The 23,277-nt window shown below is 37.5% G+C and overlaps 3 protein-coding genes and 1 long non-coding RNA gene across 7 annotated transcripts in view; 2 read left to right on the forward strand and 2 right to left on the reverse strand.

Annotated features, from left to right (window-relative positions):
* LOC103704389 (ARM repeat superfamily protein) overlaps nt 1-1,028 on the forward strand; it is a 37,535-nt gene extending 36,507 nt beyond the window's left edge. For all 3 annotated transcript variants that reach the window (XM_088715085.1, XM_008787655.4, XM_088715086.1), the window contains 2 exons: nt 533-624; nt 715-1,028. In XM_088715085.1, the coding sequence (XP_088571211.1) occupies nt 533-624; nt 715-753 (131 nt within the window). In that variant the 3' untranslated portion in view covers nt 754-1,028. The remainder of the gene's footprint in view (nt 1-532; nt 625-714) is intronic.
* Nucleotides 1,029-3,354: 2,326 nt separating this feature from the next.
* On the forward strand, nt 3,355-8,155 carry LOC103704434 (DNA ligase-like protein). 2 transcript variants are annotated; one of them, XM_089928697.1, is made up of 9 exons: nt 3,355-3,636; nt 3,753-3,842; nt 4,612-4,671; nt 4,929-4,968; nt 5,081-5,174; nt 6,567-6,626; nt 6,720-6,811; nt 7,456-7,591; nt 7,767-8,154. In XM_089928697.1, the coding sequence occupies exons 1-8, from the start codon at nt 3,521-3,523 to the stop codon at nt 7,540-7,542; spliced, it is 639 nt and encodes a 212-aa protein (XP_089784823.1). In that variant the 5' UTR covers nt 3,355-3,520; the 3' UTR covers nt 7,543-7,591; nt 7,767-8,154. The 2 variants fall into 2 exon arrangements, with proteins under 2 accessions (XP_089784823.1, XP_038976081.3); XM_039120153.3 differs by having other exon boundaries at nt 7,456-8,155.
* A 1,087-nt stretch (nt 8,156-9,242) lies between these two features.
* LOC120112849 (RNA demethylase ALKBH9B-like) lies at nt 9,243-13,201 on the reverse strand. Its single transcript, XM_039132767.3, has 6 exons — nt 12,945-13,201; nt 12,336-12,794; nt 10,523-10,608; nt 10,120-10,430; nt 9,893-9,964; nt 9,243-9,781 (listed from the first exon to the last, which is right to left on the reverse strand). The coding sequence occupies exons 1-6, from the start codon at nt 12,985-12,987 to the stop codon at nt 9,409-9,411; spliced, it is 1,344 nt and encodes a 447-aa protein (XP_038988695.3). The 5' UTR covers nt 12,988-13,201; the 3' UTR covers nt 9,243-9,408.
* A 2,978-nt stretch (nt 13,202-16,179) lies between these two features.
* Nucleotides 16,180-17,988, reverse strand: LOC120112846 (uncharacterized). Its single transcript, XR_005514465.3, has 2 exons — nt 17,851-17,988; nt 16,180-16,701 (listed from the first exon to the last, which is right to left on the reverse strand). It is a non-coding gene; the product is annotated as an uncharacterized LOC120112846 (long non-coding RNA).
* Nucleotides 17,989-23,277: the final 5,289 nt, after the last annotated feature.

The following is a 23,277-nucleotide window of genomic DNA, read 5'->3' on the forward strand; positions in this document are numbered from 1 at the left end:
GCAATTTAAGAGACAACCTTAGCTCATCATGTGCCCTATGTGCAGGGAGGATGGTAAATACAGTGAATCTTTGGTTTTACAATATGAGGAGAGCCTATGAATATCTGAAATTACTTTTTTGATTTGGTGTATTTATTTTGGTTTCCTGACGCATGTAATTTAGAATATCTTTGTTAGTATAAAAGGTCGTGAGGGTAAAGAGTTGAGACGGAAAAAGTAGTGGTAGATGCTGTTTGCCTATTTGGAGAAAATGATGTCAAAGTTTTGAAGAAATATGTTTTATTTAAACTGCTAATTTGATATAAAAAAATCAGCCTACTGAAAGAGTATCATGTAGAGCATACTGTCACAATTCAGGACCTCATCCAAAAAGGCTAGCCGGAAGGTATTATTTTGATTCCTTAGTCCTGTATAAGTACCTAAGATCTTCTCGACGAATAACTGATGTGGGACTAAACACACGCCCGCACTGAGTCCTTACACATACTCACAAATAGGCACTTAATCCTCCTCTGAAATTGAGTACTTGCAGGGGTTGGCAAAGGGAAGAGCAAAAGACCAGTGCCAGCAGTTGCAGTAAAGAAGAACGCTGTATCAGATGTTGTGGATGAAAGCATTTGCATTGTAAGTCTTGTAGACTGGTACCTTCCATGGATTACCTTTTCTCCAGTCTGTCCCTCTTATAGGTTGATGCTGAACTTTCTCTACTCGCAGGCCCGGAGGACTCGAGCACGAAGAGCAGTCATGCAATAGTTTGTTTTTCTTGTAAGTGGTGATAGAATATTCACCGTTCCAATGTATGTAATTCATTCTCTTTGGACTGGTATATGCATGTATCTCAGTGCATAACTTTTGATGCATAGCGTGAAAGCATTCGCCAGTTCTCTTGGCTTGCATAGTCTGTTTGTTGTAGATAAAATTTATCAGTTGCCAGGGAAATCATGTGCAAACATGATCAAAGATTTTTCTGGGATACCTGAAAGCATTTTGCATGCTTTTCCATTTGATATATAGAATTGCAAGAAAAATTCCTGTTTGGATATATGATATCTCAAGTTGGTGACTTCTGGGCTTTCAAGTACGACCATGTAACTCCTCATGGTCCTTTAGCCAGTCACCACAGCCCCATAATATCCCACCATTAATCAGTTTAGTGCTGCTGTTGGCTAGAGTTTCTTATTCCTTAAAGGCAATGGTATATGACGACATGGATGATACTACTCATAAAGTTCTTTCATATCGCAAAATCTATTCAAACTTATCCGAGGAACAACCCTTGTTGGTAATTTGAATAGCAGGGAAGATACGCTTTGTGCTGCTGTGCCAAATGCCTCAGCTACGGTGTACTAGTTGGGACGGTAAAACAATCTGGCTGCTTGCGTATGAAATATCGTTGTAATGTGTAGAATCTTCAGCGGACTAGAAGAGGTTTAAGTTCCATTTGTGCAAGGATGGTCAGCTCATCCACAAAGAGGGCATGCATCAGCTGTTCCTAGGATATTTTTCTTGTGGATTATTGGAAGATCCAAAGCATTTTCCTGGAACTTATTGCATCAATCCAAACAAAATCGTTCTTATTAAGTTTCATTTCCGTAAGATACATATGCGATGTGGTCTCCTACTCTCGTTGGTTGGTATTTACTTTAAACAAATAGAAGGGAAGCTTATCTTCTCACTGTAGATGGGGCAGAAAATGAACCGAGGAGTTCATTCTTCTGAGGACGGCAGAGAGAGCTATTTCCTCTACAGCTTGAGCTCGCTCAGCGATGGCTAGTTCTAACTTGCTTCGGCTAAAAATACGGGCCAAGCTATTTCGCGAAGCTTGGCTGGGCCTCAACAACCAACCTTCTATATAAGGGGGTAAGGTTGGGTCACCTCCACTAGTAGGCTTGGCTTGGCTCCTCATCACCTGTAGTTGTTAATTTCCGTATTTTTGGATTAAATTGTTTCATCCTTTTGGGGTAGGATATTTTACCCTATAACAAAAGGAAAACTTTGTCCTCTTTACACTTTTTAAATGCCTATTTTGCTTTTGGATTAGAATTAATTTTCCAGAGTCTTGAGCAAGAGTAGCTAAAGCAGGCAGGCTTAAGAGGTTGCTTGACTTGCTGTTTTGACTGATATATGATGTCAAAGATTGAATCTCCATGGGTTCTCCTTACAATCTCAAGGTGATCAGCGGATGATTCCTTAGAGGATGATTGGCTTGCTGACTAGTTGATCGGCAAACGAGGAATGAGAAAGATGTTATGAAATATAATATGATTCTACTTCTGCTGCCCCAATAAATAATCAAATTTATGTGAAAACAAGAAATGAATTTATATATGTCAAAAATCTTATATTTACAATTTATAGAAAAGAAGAATAATTCTCTTGACATAAAAAAAAAACATAGAAACCATACTCTATTCATGATGTAAAATTGCATTGTGTTACATAATCATTATACATCATATACAGACAATTTTATTTTGGACCAGATCTCAAATAGTATTAAGGAATGTAATGTATCTACACTAGTCATAGTAATATGTGGAAACGAATATAACGCATGCATGGTCATTGAGTTTTTAGATGTGGAAAAAATATCTTGAAATATAGCCCGCACCATATTAGTTGAAATCTTGATTTGATTTGGATATTGATCGTAGGCATCATCACATGATGGAGTGCATGGATGTACAGAACTACATGCACCGAAATCTCGGGCAAAGATAAACATCAAGTTTTTTAATGAAACAAGATGAAACCTGATCCAGGTTACATAAATTATTGTGAATTTATACAATACGAATCGATTTGTAACACATTACTGTATAATTCAAAAGTTTAATTATAATTACAAGGCCAGCTTATTGATGCATTCCTCTTGTTTTACATTAAGAAGTATGTTAAATTCCATCTTTACCATTGTAACACCAATTACAGGTCATCATCAATATGTTTGCTCCATTTTTGCTAGAACATTTTTTTTATTTGTTCAAAAACATTTAAGATACGAACTTAATTTTTTTTAAAAAAGAGGGCACACATCTGACTCACCGATCAAATACATCCATCATATTATCAATCACCCCATATTCCACATGCCAAATTGCCAAGCTAGCAATCACACACTGGACGGTCCTGATTATTCAACTCCCGGAGATGATGTAACGGTAGCACTTACAAAAGTGGCGGGTTCCTGCAAAATTCGTCCAGAGGCCCCAAACTACCCCCGCCTAAACAAGCTAATCCCATCTCTCTATAGCCTACTCGCCCGCGCCTCCTGGGGGTAATTTCGTAATTCATTACATCGAGAGGAGGTCGGCGAAACCGCATTCTTCTCTTTTATTCGAAGTTGGGCGCCACCGCTGCCTACTTCATTTCCCTCCTCTCCTCGCTTCGGGTCGCCTTCTTCGACGAATCTCCAGCGAATTAAGGTTTCGCAATCCTAATTTTGGGCTTTGGAATCGTACTACCGAGCTCTTCGATCCGAGATCTGAAGGTTTAGAGCTCGTTTTCGGGGTGATTTCCAATGTCGGCAGCTAAAGTTAGCGGCAAGAGAAGGGGATCGGGCTCCGAATCGCTTAGATCCAAGAAGAAAAACGAGCTAGAAGACGTTGATTTCGACCAAGATCTCGATCTCTCCAGGTCCGATCTCGTACTTCTCATGCTTATTTTTTTTTCTTTTTTTGTTTTTTTCAACTATAGAGCTGAATCCTTGGAGGGTTGTGATAGCAATCGTTTTGGTTTATTTATGACTTCAGTGATATCAAAGAGATTCTCACGGCATTGCAGCAGATCAGAGAGAAAGCCCAGAAGGATGGGCAGAAGAAGAACGAGGAGACGATTGGGAGGTAACCATTGCTGTCTTGATGAGATCTGAGGCTTTTCATTGTATTTCAATGAAAAAATTGTGTTATTGTCAGATTTTATTTCTGAAATTACGTATTTATTCGTGATCATTTCTATTTTAAATGTTTACTTGGGATCTGAGTGCAGAGCTATCTGGGTCATGTGATTTGCATCTTATTGGGCAGCTATACCTTGGCATTAGTAAAATTTGCTGAATATAGTGAAAACTATTAGATTTTGGTTCACTTCATTGGATTCAGTTTGAAGTTTTCGTCAGTTCTGTTTAATTACATAAAGATGGCTGGAGATTGTAATGCTAGATTATCTGAATAATTACGTGCAATAATATAGACTGACTACACGATAAATGTATATACCTTGTTGGACTAGGAAGACAAGAAAAGGTGGCACTTAGCATTATCTTTTACCTCTTTTTGATGGTAAAGTCAGAAAGTGGTTGGATGTGCTGTTAGCTACCGGGTTAAAAAGAAGCTGCAGAGTCTATGCTAGCCAAACAAAATAGACAATTCTGGTTAACTTTGATTTCTTTTGCTTGATTTATCTATTATGTGTGCCCAAAAACTAGATATTTGAGTGATGTGTTGAAAGAAATAGTAAAAACTGCTTACATCTTGAGCTATTAAATTAGATTGCAGGAAAAGAAACTGGTTGCATTTGAACTGCAATTTAGTGATTTTATGGCTTAATTCTGTATGTCAATAATAACTATTTCTAATCATTTACATGTCACTAATATTTCTTTTCAAACAGTGTAGCTTCGGAGATTCGATCTATCATTGATGATGAAAAGATGAAAATTGAGAAGGACAGGTAAGAAAGAAGCACTTTACACATATTCTTTAGCGTTACTTTTGAAAATTATTAGTTTTACGATGTCTTTTGTCCGGATAACTGTAGATCGATGATAATGCGATTCTTGAAGTATGCCGAAGTGTGCTGTTATGGGCATGTTAGTATAGTTTTTGTTGCATGCCTTATTTACTTGATAATGACTCTTTGCTTAACTGCTATAATATGCACAAATTACACATTTTGATTGTACTGATTTGCTTTTTCCATGGGAGCAGGCATGGTATTCTGAAGGCTCTTTCAAAGATTTCTAAAGAGGTGCTTAAACAATAGTTTGATCAACCATAACATGGATATTAGAAGATTATTTTCAGGAATGATGCCGTTAAGCTTTAGTTAGCAATGATCAACTAACATGCAAGAAATGCAGTGTGAGAGCTCTCTGAAGAATGAATATGCCAAGTTTCAAGCAGCTTATGAGAACTTTTGCAAGGAAAAATTGGCACATATGCAGAATTTGAAAGGCAAGTACAAATTCTTTCGTTCAAATATGCATAACTTCTATTTTTGCTATCAGCACTTTATCACTTTGTCTTGAACACTCCCAGCAAATGAAATGCTCATGCGACCTTTCATTGTCTGTCTATTATGCCAAATATTTTAACCACCAAATATGCAGTAGTCTGCAACTCTGCATTTATCAGGAGGTAAGAAAAGTGGCGACATCAAAAGCATTACAAGGCATAAAGTCAAAGCATCTGATACAACGCTTGTCATTTTCTACTAAATGACTCTGCCAATGCAGTCGAATCCCCTCATTGATGAGGCACTTGAACCTCTTTTATTGCGATGTGGATTATTAGATTAACTATATTTGGAGTGTGTGCAACATTATTCTCTGGCCAACTGTGTCCGGATCTGCTGGTTGGCACCCCTCTCCTCAGCACACGCAGTGGGGAGAGGTCCCAGTTTCAAATCTGAATGGTGGCATTCTCACTGTATTTCTCCCAAAAAGAAAAAAAAAATCTGAAAGCTTCCATTGAACACTTTTGGAAGTTCTATGCAAACTTCAATATTCTCGTTAGCAAATGAACAACTATTACGATGTTGTCCTTTTCAAAGTTTTGTCTCTTGCAAAAGAGTAGAAAGTGTTCCATGGAAAAAGTGTTCTGTAAACCCAAGGAGAAGCTTTTGGCAGAGAACGATTGGCTTTTGCTGTCTCCTTTGTTTTCATTATCAGAATTTTGCTTTTGATCCTGTAGCTTCCCTGACCTTCATTTGGAGGCACTGTTGTCTCTCTTTCAGTAAATGGTGGCCTCTGCCCTCCTTTCCCTCAACAAAAAAAAAAAAGAAAAAGAAAAAATAATGGGAACACCTATAGTTCTAAATCCATTAGACTATAAAATTGCCTATTAACTTTGAAGATAAAATTCTTTTAAAGTTAAAACCTTATAGCTTAATAAACGTACCTTTTGTAAGCCCCAGAGCTCTCCGAGGACATATTTGTCTGTCCCATAATAGGACACATATCGCTCTCATCTATGTTCATCTTCTACAATTTCTTTAATCTGTTTTTTAAATTTTCATGCATCTTTGGGGATCCATGCAGTCCTCAAGTATTGAATCAAAATGACATCAGTAAAATGATATGCTTGCCTTCAAAATGAGTTGGTATTTATCTCCTGGTCCTCTTTTCTGTAGGAGGCAGTACCTTTCTTGACAGAAATCTAGCAACAAAGTTAAGGATATTATATTGTGGTGCCTGGAATTATTATTATTATCATTATTATTTTAGCAATGCATTATCTACTATCTGATGTGTTGGTTAAGATTTCTCTCTCTCCCTGATCATTCAATAAAACTCAAGTTACATACCTTTCTATTTCAAAGTCTTATTAGTTTGGTGTATTCTGCAGAATTATTTTCCAAATATGAAGATGAAAAGGATAAACTATATGCCCGTTACGAACAACAGCGTGAGTAACAGTGTTTGTTTCCAGTTACTTGGAATCCATCCATTCTACTTTCAGCAGATGTTCAATGCTTTATATTTCTTCTCGAGTTTTCAGGGAAGAAGGAAAAAGCTAATATGTCGGAACTTGAGAAGGCTTGTGCTCTGAAGATTGCCAGAGCAGAAGAATCTCTAAAAAAGAAGAAGCAGGTATATGAATGAGGGATGTTTAAGTTAGCAGACTGTCATTTATGATTTTCTACTGTTCTCTAATTGTTTTATCTGCTTTTATTTGCAAAATTATCTTGATGTATTATAATTTTCATCCTAAGAGTGAGCCATGGTGCAATAGTAAGGTTGTTTTATTATGACCTGGAGTTCGTAACATAGCCTTTCTACATGTAGGAGTAAGGCTGCATACATTTGACCCCTCTCAGACCCTGCAATGGTCGGAGTCTCGTGCATTGCGCCGTTGTTTTTATCATAACTTTCGCCCCAAGATCTGCATTGTTATACCACTTTTTTTATACATTATGCCTAGGTGTTTAACAATCACTTGTACATGCTATACAAGATATATGAATGCAGTTTCTATATAAAGCTTGTGTATAAAGATATATCAATTTGAAAGAGAAAAAAAAAAGCGAAATGATTCAACTGTACATTTTTAATCTAATATATTATTTTCAGAAAGAATCTGCCCAATATATTTGATTTTCTGTTTTGGAAATATAGACGAATTGAAATGATTTCATATTCTTTTCCCTAGTGATGTAATTTCAAAGTTTATGCATGCATTCCACTTTCCCACAATCTACTTTCCAATGATGCTACTTTATGTCAATGTGATCCAGGATGACAAATCTTTCAGCATATTGCGCAAGTCTCTTGGCTCATTTCTGGAAGGCGCATCTGATGATGATTTTGGGCCTGATGAATGAGCCTTGATTACCAGTAACTGCTCTTGGATATGGGGAAGCATAAAATTCTGTATATAAACCTTATTCCCTTTGACATCATCTATCTTCTTTAACTGAAGATTTTGCCCAATTATTGGACAGTGAATTGGGATTAAAATTTGTCAATGGTTCCTAGGCCCTAGAATCTGTTTTGTTAATATAAGAAATGGGGTATCTACAGTAATCATCACATTGCCTGTTTCTAGTTTTCCAGGACCTTGACTACTGAAACACTGTTGGTAAAGCAGATGATGTTAAATCTTTTGACAAGGAGATACCGGGAATTGCACCAACCATTGACTTGTGTGAACCACAAGACATTGCACTTATATTCAATATCTTACATGAATGATTTCATCATCTCAAGCAAAATTATTCCTGTTACCAGAAGATTATACATGTTCTCAAAGAAGGTTTTCTATCATCAGTTGGCGATACATTATGGACTACTCCATTGGCTAGAACAAAGGTAATTGAATGTCAATGACTGGATAATATCTCTCATAGTTTTAAGATTTAGAGGATATGGTTTTCAGAGCAAGGTTTTATATTTTTAAGGAAGATTTAAGTGCCAAATTAGTACTCTTTTCACTACAACTTTAATATTTTCTTTACAGAACGTGATCTTATGGTACTGTTTCTCTCTGACCAAAATATTCAACTATGCTTCTCTTGCGTTTGATTTCTGTAATGGCATGATTGTTTTCTTGAAAGTTATGCAGTGTACTTTTCTGTTGCTCACCACTGTGTTGGGCTGCATTAAACAGAGTTCACATGGTATCGTAGATTCAGAATTATCTAAATTTTTATTTATGATTTGAGTAAATAAAAGCAAGACACTATCAGCTTTTCAAATCAACTGAACTTACAAAGAGCTCACTGAAGAAAAATCACTGGATTTAATCAAGCTTGAGAGGCCTAATGATCTGTAATAAGAAACCAAGAGCTCAGATCCTATTGTGAATTGGGGTTGCCTAAGTAGTCACACCTGTCAATTTAGCTTAGAGGTTCGGGCTTCAAGTCTTTGGGTGGTGCATCAGCATCTTCAAGTATTTGAACTTGGATGATCGTAATGTGTGCAGCCTTTCTTCCTTTCTCTTATAAGAAGGGCAAATTCTAATTTATCTGTCATCAGTCAGGTGAATAGTGATGCTCATAAATGACATAAATACAAATATTTGAAAAAGAAACTTTACATTCTTCCGGGATGGAGCGTCATCTAGATCGTTAGCAGTCTGAACTCCAAACCACACAGCATGGTGCACTTACATCTAAATCTAACGTGCACAACAAAATTTCAACATAATGATTTGGCTGGCTAAGAGCCCCCTAAATGACCCATTATTGATCGAGGGCTTATCAATCTGCACCATCTTTCATGCCTCACATTGCCCACATGGGAGAGGCTCAGGTTTGAAAGCTCATCGGACGAGCAGCCGGTCCGATACAGAAGGGACAGTTGGATCACCATCGTGATCCATGATCGGCGAGCTTTGAGATTGCTGATATCAGGGAGCCCCAGATACAGCTTCAAAGCACATGCCAGTTACGTATCACGATGGTAATCCAATGGTCGATAAAAGTGCTGCATCGGACCCCCAACAGACCTAAACCACTCCCATTAATCTAAAAGCATTCCACTGACTCGCTTGTATTAGGACCATCCAGTTGCATGACATCTCAAATTTTACCAGCATGCTCCACAGAGAACATGCACCAGTAAAACTTCATCATAAGAAACAGTAAGTGTACCTGTATTGACGATAGATAGATTACAACCTGATCATGGCATGCAACATATTACGGAAATAACAAAACGAATGCCTGACATATAACTACAAAAATATCTTAAAGTTTCTGTTGCTCAAGTTCCTGCCGCAATGGACGGCTTGGCTTGTTTGATCGGCCATTTGCTGAACTCGAACCCAGTGGAGGAAAATCATCTGAACCCAATTTAAAGGGGCTGCTAGAAGCCAGCCCAGCAATTTCTACTTGCTCCTGGGCCTTCGAATTATGGCTCCAGTGGCAGTGCATATGTTTACCCAGAACTTGAGCTTCTGGAGTAATTTGCTGCTGATTTGGAGAAAGTGTGTTAGCTACTTGTTGCACTGGGGATTTTATTGGTGGATATGCAAGAGGATGAAGATTCTGCAGAGCCGGGTCAGGTGAGAACTTGTAAGGAAGCTTACTGTCATCCATCTTTCTGAACGTAATAGAAATCCTGTGCAATAGGTAATGTGATAGAAGCGGTTAGAATGGCAGTAAGTTGCAGATATAATAACTCAATCACATGAATAAACTGCATGGAAGAAACTTCAAGTATAGACACTACCTTTCAGTGGGGACAGCTGGCACACAATGCTTTGCCACATCAGCACCATTGCCATTTAAGACAAGCACAGAACTGCGAAGTGAAAAAAGATATGAAAAAAAAGCAAAATCCTATTTTAAACTGTTTAGAACCTATTATAGTTAAGCTTGTCCAGAGGTATGTGTACTACCAATAGCAGTTAACATAAGTAGCATCATAGTGATAAACAAAGGAGATAATAAGCATACCCAACAGGTAGAGGTATTGCGGTAGATCCTGAGAATTCCCCTGGTCCCATTATTTTAAGTTCTCTGCCAAATAAAATATTACACTTCGATAGCAAGGAGACAGTGCAAAAAGGCCGGAGGAAGTCATGATGATCTATGTGAGGAGGAATGCAGTCATCTTTATCATATATGTTGATGATGCAACTATCAGGGACACAAGTGGGAGGAAGGACATGCCATGCAACCATTCTCTTGATCATTGTTTTTAATAAGGGCGGCATAGGATCTACTTCCTCATCCTGTATTATGCCTGGAGGATTCCCATAATTGTCCTGCAAAGTACATAACTTGTGGTAAGAATCACATCGGCCAACATAGCTATAAAGGTGGAAATGCTGCGAGTTATGGCAAGCAATACACATACCACTGCATAGTTGTAGCAGCATCCAAATTGTATCGTTACACGCCCCTTCCCACGCATCCATTTTCGTGGTTCCGAATATGTGCGTCCTAGGGCCAAAAAATCAAAGTTTAAATAAGAGAATCAAAAGTTAATTACCCATGCAATTTTACATTAAAAATATGAAAAAAATATAAGATATAGTTCGATGCATAACTTTCCATATTTTAATACTGAAATACAAGTGACAGAACAACAAATTCCATAAAATTTAGTACATAAAATCAAGTATTGAGATTCAAATAGCAGTAGCTTGTATATTTGTTACTTATGTGTAACACAGTAACCATTCATTGCAATGTAAGTCCTGAACAAAACTTATGGTAATTGCTAATGTTCTTAACAAGTTGATCTAACAGTCTGTTAACTCTTATTTTAGATAAGTCAAAATGAAATTAATGAACAAGTTTTCCATGGAGTGTGGAAGTTATCTGATGCATGTGCATCAACAGGGCATCCTGACATAGTTTCTCCACACTCAACTGACATGCAAGTAAAAAATTTGCTGCAACTCTTCTCCCCCCTGTTACCCAACATTACACAAGAGAATAAAGATTGCACAAAACAGTGAGCGTTTTGATGGATATAACATTTCGTTCTTCCATGCACCATATGTTCTGCAAGTCTGGGCAGAAGGATAACATATTGATGATAGCATCCTTAAAAATGAAAATGAATTTCAGAAAAAGAGCTTTGATTACATTCTATATCAGTCAGAATATTTGCAAGGAATAAAGATAGCTAACACTAGAAACTGTCAATGGCAGCTCTAAAGCTACTTAAATACCAGAACCAGTCAATGTCAGTGAAGTGTTTTTTCAAGAAAGTATTGAACTCGTGATTGATAAATGAACATCAGGTGTATGTCCGTCATCCTTCATGCAGTAAATGAGCAAAGCGGGGAGAGAATATTATACTGTTTACCATGGGATGTTAATTCCCCTCAATGGTGCAGTCTAGTTAATAAACGGGACCACAATTTTAATCAAGGTGATCAAAAGAGTCTGGCTATAAATATATAAGGACAGGAGATCACCCCAGACCACAAAGGATTTCTTTTACAGGCTTCAAAAAAAAATGTTTCATCAAATAAACCATATATCAAATCTTCAGAGAAGGTTGTATAAAAGCTTTTGAATGATCTCTTCAGAGACATCTGACAGAGAACAAAAAAAAGGAAGACTTTGAATAAATCTCTTGTTGAATTTCTTTTTTCATCACTCCAACTTTTATCCTATAACTAAAAAGCTTATAACATTAATATATTGAACATATTTTCTAACTGGTAGTTCACATGCAAGATAAAGGCCTTGATTACATCTCATGCTACTGTTCTCTTCGTGCCAGCAAGAAGCTTATATATTGAGAGCTCTTAACATTAAAGTTAACAAAATTCCCAAGTGGCAGTCTGCATACAGGATATTTATTTATCAAAGAGTTTATGATTGTTCTACACTATGCCATGATTTTTTCCTATAATAGCACAATTTTGCCTCAATCTACACTTTCCATGTAATTAAAAAAAATTTCTATACTACAACAGCAAATTTTTGCATTGATCTATGCATATCAGAACCATAACTAGATTTGCACGTAGCACAAAATCAAGATTATATTTTATAACGATAAAGCAAAAAACATTTTCATGGCGATTCTAGTATGACACAATGCAGTGCAAGAACATAAAAAACTCTTGGCAATTGGCATAGCAGTAACCAGCGCCTGTATGTTCTTATCACCACAAATAAAAGTGCAAGAAGGGTAACCAAGATCATACTTCTGAGTTGCCGATTCCTCCCCTTCTCCTGAACATCGTAGACGCAAGCCACAATCCTCTTCTGCTCCGCTGCACTAAAAACTCCAGTATGAAGCTCGAGCCCCTCGAGCACATTGATCCACCGGCCATCGACCCTCTCCATGTGCTTGAAGTCCTTCTTCCTCCCTACCATCGAGAACCTTATCGCCTCCCTCTGATCCCTCGACAACGGAGTCCCTCCACTGGCCCTAGCCTTCTCCGCCGCCCCCGCCAAATCATCTCCATCATCTCCTTCCTCCAGCGACCTCGAACTCGAATTGTTGAATTGCCGGTTGTGCTGCCCAGGCGTCCGGGCCCAATCGGAAGCCGGCGAGCTCCCGGTCGACCTCGCCGACGAAGAGTTGGATCGATACCCGCCATTAATCGAAGCAGGGGATCTTCCTTTTCCGCCACGCCTGATCGAAACCTTATCAAGTTTTCCTGAAAGATAAAGGCAAGATTTGTGATCTTGGATCCAACAAAGAAAAAAAAAAAGAATCGCAAGAGGTGGAAGATTTCGCAACTGGATCAAAATAGACATGAAAATTAGAAATTAATCCCTAACATGGGAGAGAATTTTGAACAACTAACCGTCAAGGTTGTCGACGGCGGGAGGGGATGCGCCTTCAGCCATGGCGCCGCTCGGGAAGAAGAGTAGAATCGGTTCAACAGAGAGATTGGGTTATGGAGTTTGTGAGGCTTCGGAATTAGGGTTTTGTAATTTATGCAGGAAAGGGGAGAGCGAGAGAGAGAGAGTTTCTGAGTTTCGGAATAAGGGTTTTGCACTTTATAGAAGAAAGGAGAGAGAGAGAGAGTAGATTAGCTGTTGGAGTTGGACGCGGATTGGGATTAGCAGCGCTTTATGCGCTTTCCGGTTGTCCGACGTGGCAAAGGCCGCCAAAGCGGTAGCGACGGATCTCGCCTCGGGAGATGGGCTGGTGGGGGCCCACTAGATTGGTCAAGAGGAGAGCTTTTAACATGTTGGATTTATTTATTTATTAAGAACATGGAGGGAAAACCCAGTAGGATTCATGATCTTGCGGCCTTATAAAGTCTGCGTTGTTGTTGTTGTCTCATACCTCCCTGTTTTCAGGCCAACCAATACTCCACATCAAGAGCCATGGAAAACTAGGATTCTTATATGGTGATTAGCTTCACATTAGACCCCCACTCCAGGGAACTCTTTAAGATAAATTTTGGTAACAATATTAGAAAACGATTGATGTGGAGGAGGGAAAAGAATCTTTACTACAAATGTTTCTATTGCCAAATTTATTGCTACTTGGGATGGGCTAGTATGTGCAGTTAATTACTCATCTTTATGCAAGATATGTATGGTTCGAGGGCGATTCTGGATAGATAAACTACTTTTACCTCGATGTTTACTGAATGTGTCGCTAGTTGATTCATTCTTATGCATCTCATATTTTTGAAGAGGGGGATGGCATTGCCGACCGGTAGCACCTCATATGGCTCATAATACAACTAGCTTTCCATGGACTTTTACTGTTAATTATTATTTAGAACTTAGATTGTTATTGGATATTGCCGGATGTATTCATATTCGATGCATTTGAGTTGTATCTCAATTTGCTATGCCAAAGAAGGTTGGATTTGAGTTAGATCTATGTTGCATATGCATCCACCAAATCCACTTGCATAGTGGAATAATAATTATCTTTAAACTGTCGGGGAACTTCACATAACCAAAAAAAACTGTAAAAATAGAAACAAATAATTAGGTTATAATACTAGTAGTTGGAATTTAATGATCTTCAAATTTTCTTTTTTCCCTGTATTCTTCAAGGAAATAAGTCCTTTCAGTTCATGTTACAATATTGGATTCCACACTACGTCAAGTTATTTGTTGCAATTTCATGTTGTTGTTGGCTATTAAAAGGATCCAGAAGCTGAAATGGACTCTGATACTGAATCCTTTACTGCAATTCAGATGTTCTCATTATATATTTCTTACCAAGTTTACCAAATTTTTTGGTTTAGTGATACCTTTTTTTGCCCCCAACTCACACGTCAATATTCTAAACTTATGCTGAAATTTATGCAGGAGAAGGATTGGAGTTTTCAGTACAAGGAGATACGGAACTTCAGCCATTTTACCGGCAATGCAACAAAAACTATGTCAGGAATTTTCCGCTTCTCCTGTAACCGCACTAAGTATATGCTACTTTGTAGTAGATAAAAGCAAAGCTTAACCTTTTGTGTCAAGTTTTCAGATGCAGCTGGAAATGAAACTTGCTGCAGGATTTTCTCCAAAGAATATAACGGTAGAAGCAGCACAGACAACAACACCCGTTCCATTGAATTAGATAGGTAATTGTATTACTTATGATGTCCGAGAAAATGGTTTCGAATTGCTTATGAAATATTCATTCTCTTACAAAAGATAGAACATGAATGAATCCTCTCAAGGGAAACCTTAACCAATTCAACTCTATCTAAGATGTGCTTGACGGGCAATTCTTTTAATAACACAGTACGAGGCCAGATCCTTATGTAGACTTGGAAATCCTAACCCACACAAATTCCTAATAGGGTTAAGTTAATGGCAGCATGCATCAAATCATATGGAGAGAAATTTAAACTTATTTTCTTATGAAAAAAAAATCATCACATCACAAAGATCTCGACGAAATATTAAAGCATTCAAGGAGAAGTTTTTAATATACTTGCTAAAAGCTCAGTCCTCATTGATCATAGTTTAGCAGTCAGTTGAAAGACAAGGAGTTGATACAAGCACAAATAGGCTGCAACAATGAAAGGAAATAAGGTTGCCACCATACTGCCGTCAGTAGCTATTGGAAAAGGAGACCTGGTTAAAAAGCACTGGCATTTATGCAACAAGCCCAGTAGTTCAGTGTGAGAACAAAGAATATGATGATAGAGAAGCTCTCAAGGAAGCAGTGTTGCTCTTGCCGACATCACCAAATGTTTGCTCGTTCCCACTTTCATGTAGACCTGGTTTTCCTCAAAACGTTTTCCATGAAATCTAGCAGGGAATTCATCAAGGAACAGCAGTGTGAAAACCAGAGGGATTTTTTGCCACCGAAACAATCGTCTTCCTGACATGATCAGAGGGATTTTTAATAATTTTCACCACCATTTGTACAACAATGCATGTCAAGATCTCTAGGATTTTTTTATACCCAGACAACCTTGATCTTTGGATTTGCAGACCATATCTTAGTTAGGTAGGAAGAATCCTCCTTTCACCAACTGAGACCCTTTCCAAAAGAATACCCGTTCTAATCTGATCTGTTGTCTTAATCATCCAATCAGGTGCCAAAAAAAAGTAATAGATGGGTAGATTAGATAATACTGCCTCCAAACAAAAATGTTTTTGAAGCCCAAACTAGCTAACTTTTTCTCCATTTTATCAAGTGGAGATATCGAATCACTTCTCCTAAGTATCCCCTACCGGAGGAAGACATTTTTTTCAAAGTATTTATGAAGTTTGCCTTCAAGGATAGCAGCTAGAGACTTGCTCCTCCCAATATAAACCCAAACTAGATCATATCTAAAAAAAAGGTAGCCTACCTGCCATTATAGGATCTGGAGAGGGTGGCCAAATATATGTAGCCTTGCAACTATGTTCAAAGAGGCTATTTTTGTATTTCGAATCTATAATTCTTCATGTCACAATGGAGCAACCTTATCATTGCACCAAAGCTCACCCTCTCCAAACTAGATCATAGTTTTGATTAGAATAATCAAACTTTTCAATCCACAAGCTAACTTAAAGAGGTATAAAGTTCATTTGAAAATGCACACAAGTTGTATCTTAGCATCCAAAAATAATAGAGTATCATTAGCAAATCATAAAAAGATGATCATAATTTCATTAATTTTTTGAAATTGAACCCTCAGTCATAAAGCTGAGATAAAGAGCACCATCAAAATGGGATTCAAAAAATACAGCAGAAAACATCATTATCCCGCCATGTTTTTTCACTTTAACATACTACCACAATGTCAAAAGTGGTCTCAAGTTTGCAAGTGTAAAGCACCTTCCATGTCAGCTCTATATGCTTGTAACTCAGAATTGTGATCATTGCAGCAGTCCACTTCTCATGCCCAATCCAATGGCTAAAACATATAGGACGATACAGCCGCCTATGGTGCCAAAAGTGGTCTCCCAGAATTGGGAAAAAGTTGGAACATCAAATAGCGAAATACCTATATTCATACCAAATATGCTCACAACCACAATGCCAGCAGTGACTACAACAGTTGCGGTGGTGATCATGACTCCCGTCTGTAGCAGCTGATTCTGTTTCTCATCTAGCATGATGTTGATGTAATCTTCTGTATCGTCCACATACTCTTTCAACTATGTGCAGATAGGAGAGACATTAGAGTCAGAAACCCAAAAGAAAGCTATAAAAATTACTGGTAAAACCAACGTCTGCTGTGCTGGTACCGAGCCCCGGACCAGTTGCCCAGCGGCATGGGTCGGTACGGCCGTGCGCCGCGCCGTGCCGGCCTTGTACCGATGCAGTAAGAGGGGAGAGAGAGGGAGAACGGGAGAGAGGAAAAGAGAGAAAAAAGAGGGAGGCCAGCAGAGAGCCAACAAAGGGCCGAGGAGCCGCCGCGCGAAGGAGGTAGAGGCCGAGGAGGAGGGGCTCCGCCTCCTCCGTGCGGCAGCTCCTCGGCCTCCGCCGGCCGGCCTTTCTCTTCTTTCCTCTCCCTCTCCCTCCCTCCTTCGTTCTCCATCTCGGTCCACCGTCGGTACGGCTCGAGACACCCCAAACCGGGTGGTTCGGGACGGTTTCAACAACCATGGGTAAAACTGTTAATTTAGTAATGGAGAATGTGATTTATTAACAAAACTACAAGAAGTTACAGTGTTACTACAATCTGGAGCATCAATGGTGTTCATAGTTGTTGTGGTCTACATGAAGAAAAACCTCAGCAGTATATCAAACTCGATGTATTAGAAGGACAAAAACATGAATCTATGAAATCTACTTGATTTTTGAGCTCAGCAAAAAATCTTCCAACTAATAATTATTTTCAGAATGAGAAATATTTTTTTAAAAGAAACTATTAAGCTGGAATGAATAGAGGCAGACAAATTATGTGCAGGATATAGCCTCTTTTACTTAGTAGATCAATGCATGGCCACGTGCAATGCACATGAGAGTATGCATAGAACATCTGATGAATGTCTGGAGTTTTGACTATATATTAGTCTAGATATAGATAACAATATTAGTTCTGTAACAACTATTCTAGCACTAGTACTTTTTCAGGGGCAAATTGGCCTTTACAGTGTCTATTTGGAACATAAAATTTTCAGGTATTTAAAATTTCAGTTATTTAGCCTAAGGTAGAATACCAATAATAGTTCTTGCAAGTTGCCTTCTATATTTCCTCTTAAAGCTCGGCAATAGTGATATTAGTTGTATCAACCACTCATAAAAGAATAAAAGTAGATCAAGGTACTGAAAGATTGCAAGAGAAAAAACAGGCTACATACATGGGATAATTTGTTTAGAGTGCCATCAATCTGCACAAAGTAAGCCTCTAGAAGCATCTCCAACTCCTGAATGTTAGGCTTAAAAGCAGCTAAGCTTCCATGGCTGCTGTCTATCTCATCTTTAAAAACTTCATCCCTGAATACACAGATAATTTGATGCAAGAAACTTCCTTAACATGGTGAAAGGCATATATTAAGACATTAAATACAAGAACTATCATAAATAGTTAAAGAAGTCTTTATAAGAATTGTTAAATCCATAGCCAACAATTCCAGTAAAATCACACAGATCAGACTGAATTCAGGCAAAGTAGTTGTTACTATGGCTACAATTACTAGTTCTAATGATCTACTGTAGAAAATGTTTGCTCACAATGAATTCGGTCGAAAGAGAAGCAAAGCTGCTATCCTTGTAGAGGAACAAAAAATATCAATATGGAAAATGCAATATTCAACCGTCAGGTCATCAATATTTGTCCTATCTGCAATTCAAGTGGTCTTGTCCAGGCTTAGAGTCCTCTGGCTTGCTCCAGCAGCCAAAAAGGTGGACCCAAACGTACAGCTAGCCATATCAGGCATTACTTCCTGTTCTTTGCCAATTTTTGTCCACCCTTGTTTCATGGTTCGCCTAACAAGTTCAAAATTGTGTCGAAATGGCAAAATGACCTAACCAATATATGTAATTATAGTAGATAAATAATAGTCACTCTTCTATGACCTACTTAGTGTGAACAGGCTCGGACAGGCTGGTGGTCATCTAGGTCCTTAAAAAGCTATCATCTTTCCAAAAGAGGAAATGGTGTGCCAGCATATCCAGACTAATCAGATACATTAAATCCATACCCATTATGGACCCAACTCACCAACCATGTCCGCATTCTACTTTGCTCTGCACATATAAAATAAAGCTTGAGACTTCTCTACTTAAATTTATGCTTCATAGCTTATCCAATGTGGACAAGAAGAGGCTAGGATAATGATGATGAATGGTTCGGATATTCGTTGATGTTTGTTATGCCAGTTTTACCTGTCTTGGTTCACTGTGCTTAGTTAGATTGTTACTTTGATCAGAGAAGGTGACCTACATACTGAGTGAACCAAGGCTTAGTGAAATAGAAATGGTACCCTAGTATATAGGGGGAAAAGGTGCCGGATAATCCTCTCTGGGCGCTCTCTAAGTTTCAAGTTACTGTGGCTCTAACAATGTTTGAGTTCAAGTTGTTGTCAGTGGGATTCTATTGGACAGATTTGTCCCATGAAGCACATTGCATGGAGGCACATGGAGTTCGATTTATGTTCGATCGAGTGCTAGGGTCTGTAGGCCCAAGATAAGTTATACTAGTATGCCGACATCCACAACGCCCATTACATATAAAAAGAATAGATAAGTATTAAATGAAGAAGAGAAAATTAAAAACTAATATAGAATATGAACATCAATATAGAAGACTATATCAAGAAATTTCTTGTTAAAAGCCTTATTAGTTTTCCCCTTCTTAATATAATTTTAAATAGAAATATAAGAACAAACCAAGATATCATCAACTAACTTTCTTAATATAGAATCAGACATGAGGTGGGAGAAGCCCATCTCAAGCATTAATTTTGGTCCTTTAAGACATTATTTCAACTTTTTTCTGTAACTTTGAGAGTAGGAAACTATTTTTGCACTTATACATGCCCTATTTATAAGTTCATTCTCTTAATTCATAATTTATTTTCTTATTTCATTTATTTTAAGAAGAAAATAGTTCTAGTACTGGTTTCATGTTTTCTTTGTCAGCTTTTATTAAAAGGAGTCAATAGAAGAGATCAAAGAAATCTTGAATTTTGTTCCTTTTTCCTTCTTAATTCTTAGCATTGTTTCCATATGAACATTAAATTCTGTTATAATTTTCCATAAAAAAGGGCTAATCTGAGAGCTTTGGAAATAGTAATTTCATTCAACATTGTTTTTCTTCTAACTACTCATTACTTATTCCACCATCTTTAAGTTATTTGTAAAAAATAAGATTGGCTATGATTGTGATGATGACATGGGTGTAAAGGAAGAAAATAAACTACATCCTAAAGCATTATCTTTCAATATTTTCTTGTTTTCTCATTAATTTGATCTTGAATTTATTTCTCGTTAGTGATTCTCCTCCACAAATTACTGCACAAGAATAAAAACTAGTTACCGATTGACATATCGTTCAGTGTTATTCCTTTTCTTTTGACATGCATTTTGCATGCGCATATGCTAGTATCAGTGAAAGAGGATAAGTCATACAATGAACTAAAGGCAGTCGACTAAAAGCAATCCACAACTTAACAGATAATCAGAGACAAAAGCACTACTGTTATTTGGTAAAATCAATCAACTGAAATAAGTAGATGCTAGCCAATCATGCTACCATTTTACTTTGGATTTCTATGAATTATTAGAAAGTAACAAAAATATGGGCAGGTCATATAACATATTCACAAGGTTGATGTGCAATTAACCTTGATGACATCACAATGGATAATGAACAAACCTTGTTTACATATGTATACATTAGAACCGTTATTTCATGACATTCTATCAACATTTATTCACATCAATATGGTCCAGATATTAGACTTCATTCAAAGAAACAATTCAAACCGTTTTGTTCATAGCAATAATTGACATTTTCTCAGTGGTGCCATGTGGGACAAGCTTATGACTTGCAGCATGTAATAGTTATTTTCAGGTTTGTTTTGATTGACTTAGCCATTGAAAAAGCATCTCAAATAATCACTTTGATTGTTGTTCATTGCTTTATCACTTTGTCTTGAACACTCCCAGCAAATGAAATGCTCATGCGACCTTTCATTGTCTGTCTATTATGCCAAATATTTTAACCACCAAATATGCAGTAGTCTGCATTTATCAGGAGGTAAGAAAAGTGGCGACATCAAAAGCATTACAAGGCATAAAGTCAAAGCATCTGATACAACGCTTGTCATTTTCTACTAAATGACTCTGCCAATGCAGTCGAATCCCCTCATTGATGAGGCACTTGAACCTCTTTTATTGCGATGTGGATTATTAGATTAACTATATTTGGAGTGTGTGCAACATTATTCTCTGGCCAACTGTGTCTGGATCTGCTGGTTGGCACCCCTCTCCTCAGCACACGCAGTGGGGAGAGGTCCCAGTTTCAAATCTGAATGGTGGCATTCTCACTGTATTTCTCCCAAAAAGAAAAAAAAAAAATCTGAAAGCTTCCATTGAACACTTTTGGAAGTTCTATGCAAACTTCAATATTCTCGTTAGCAAATGAACAACTATTACGATATTGTCCTTTTCAAAGTTTTGTCTCTTGCAAAAGAGTAGAAAGTGTTCCATGGAAAAAGTGTTCTGTAAACCCAAGGAGAAGCTTTTGGCAGAGAACGATTGGCTTTTGCTGTCTCCTTTGTTTTCATTATCAGAATTTTGCTTTTGATCCTGTAGCTTCCCTGACCTTCATTTGGAGGCACTGTTGTCTCTCTTTCAGTAAATGGTGGCCTCTGCCCTCCTTTCCCTCAACAAAAAAAGAAAAAGAAAAAATAATGGGAACACTTATAGTTCTAAATCCATTAGACTATAAAATTGCCTATTAACTTTGAAGATAAAATTCTTTTAAAGTTAAAACCTTATAGCTTAATAAACGTACCTTTTGTAAGCCCCAGAGCTCTCCGAGGACATATTTGTCTGTCCCATAATAGGACACATATTGCTCTCATCTATGTTCATCTTCTACAATTTCTTTAATCTGTTTTTTGAATTTTCATGCATCTTTGGGATCCATGCAGTCCTCAAGTATTGAATCAAAATGACATCAGTAAAATGATATGCTTGCCTTCAAAGTCCTCTTTTCTGTAGGAGGCAGTACCTTTCTTGACAGAAATCTAGTAACAAAGTTAAGGATATTATATTGTGGTGCCTGGAATTATTATTATTATTATCATTATTATTTTAGCAATGTATTATCTACTATCTGATGTGTTGGTTAAGATTTCTCTCTCTCCCTGATCATTCAATAAAACTCAAGTTACATACCTTTCTTTCTATTTCAAAGTCTTATTAGTTTGGTGTATTCTGCAGAATTATTTTCCAAATATGAAGATGAAAAGGATAAACTATATGCCCGTTACGAACAACAGCGTGAGTAACAGTGTTTGTTTCCAGTTACTTGGAATCCATCCAGCCTACTTTCAGCAGATGTTCAATGTTTTACATTTCTTCTCGAGTTTTCAGGGAAGAAGGAAAAAGCTAATCTGTCGAAACTTGAGAAGGCTTGTGCTCTGAAGATTGCCAGAGCAGAAGAATCTCTAAAAAAGAAGAAGCAGGTATATGAATGAGGGATGTTTAAGTTAGCAGACTGTCATTTATGATTTTCTACTGTTCTCTAATTGTTTTATCTGCTTTTATTTGCAAAATTATCTTGATGTATTATAATTTTCATCCTAAGAGTGAGCCATGGTGCAATAGTAAGGTTTTTTTATTATGATCTGGAGTTCGTAACATAGCCTTTCTACATGTAGGAGTAAGGCTGCATACATTTGACCCCTTCCAGACCCTGCAATGGCCGGAGTCTCGTGCATTGCGCCGCTGTTTTTATCATAACTTTCGCCCCAAGACCTGCATTGTTATACCACTTTTTTTATACATTATGCCTGGGTGTTTAACAATCACTTGTGCATGCTATACAAGATATATGAATGTGGTTTCTATATAAAGCTTGTGTATAAAGATATATCAATTTGAAAGAGAAAAAAAATGCGAAAAGATTTAACTGTACATTTTTAATCTAATATATTATTTTCAGAAAGAATCTGCCCAATATATTTGATTTTCTATTTTGGAAATATAGACGAATTGAAATGATTTCATATTCTTTTCCCTAGTGATGTAATTTCAAAGTTTATGCATGTATTCCACTTTCCCACGATCTACTTTCCAATGATGCTACTTTATGTCAATGTGATCCAGGATGACAAATCTTTCAGTATATTGCGCAAGTCTCTTGGCTCATTTCTGGAAGGCGCATCTGATGATGATTTTGGGCCTGATGAATGAGCCTTGATTACCGGCAACTGCTCTTGGATATGGGGAAGCATAAAATTCTGTATATAAACCTTATTCCCTTTGACATCATCTATCTTCTTTAACTGAAGATTTTGCCCAATTATTGGACAGTGAATTGGGATTAAAATTTGTCAATGGTTCCTAGGCCCTAGAATCTGTTTTGTTATAAGAAATGGGGTATCTACAGTAATCATCACATTGCCTGTTTCTAGTTTTCCAGGACCTGGACTACTGAAACACTGTTGGTAAAGCAGATGATGTTAAATCTTTTGACAATGAGATACCGGGAATTGCACCAACCATTGACTTGTGTGAACCACAAGACATTGCACTTATCCTCAATATCTTAC

The sequence above is a fragment of the Phoenix dactylifera genome, chromosome 2, assembly GCF_051530095.1.
Source record: "Phoenix dactylifera cultivar Ajwa chromosome 2, Ajwa_hap1_PhDact_Kaust_v1.1, whole genome shotgun sequence".
Lineage (NCBI taxonomy): Eukaryota > Viridiplantae > Streptophyta > Magnoliopsida > Arecales > Arecaceae > Phoenix > Phoenix dactylifera.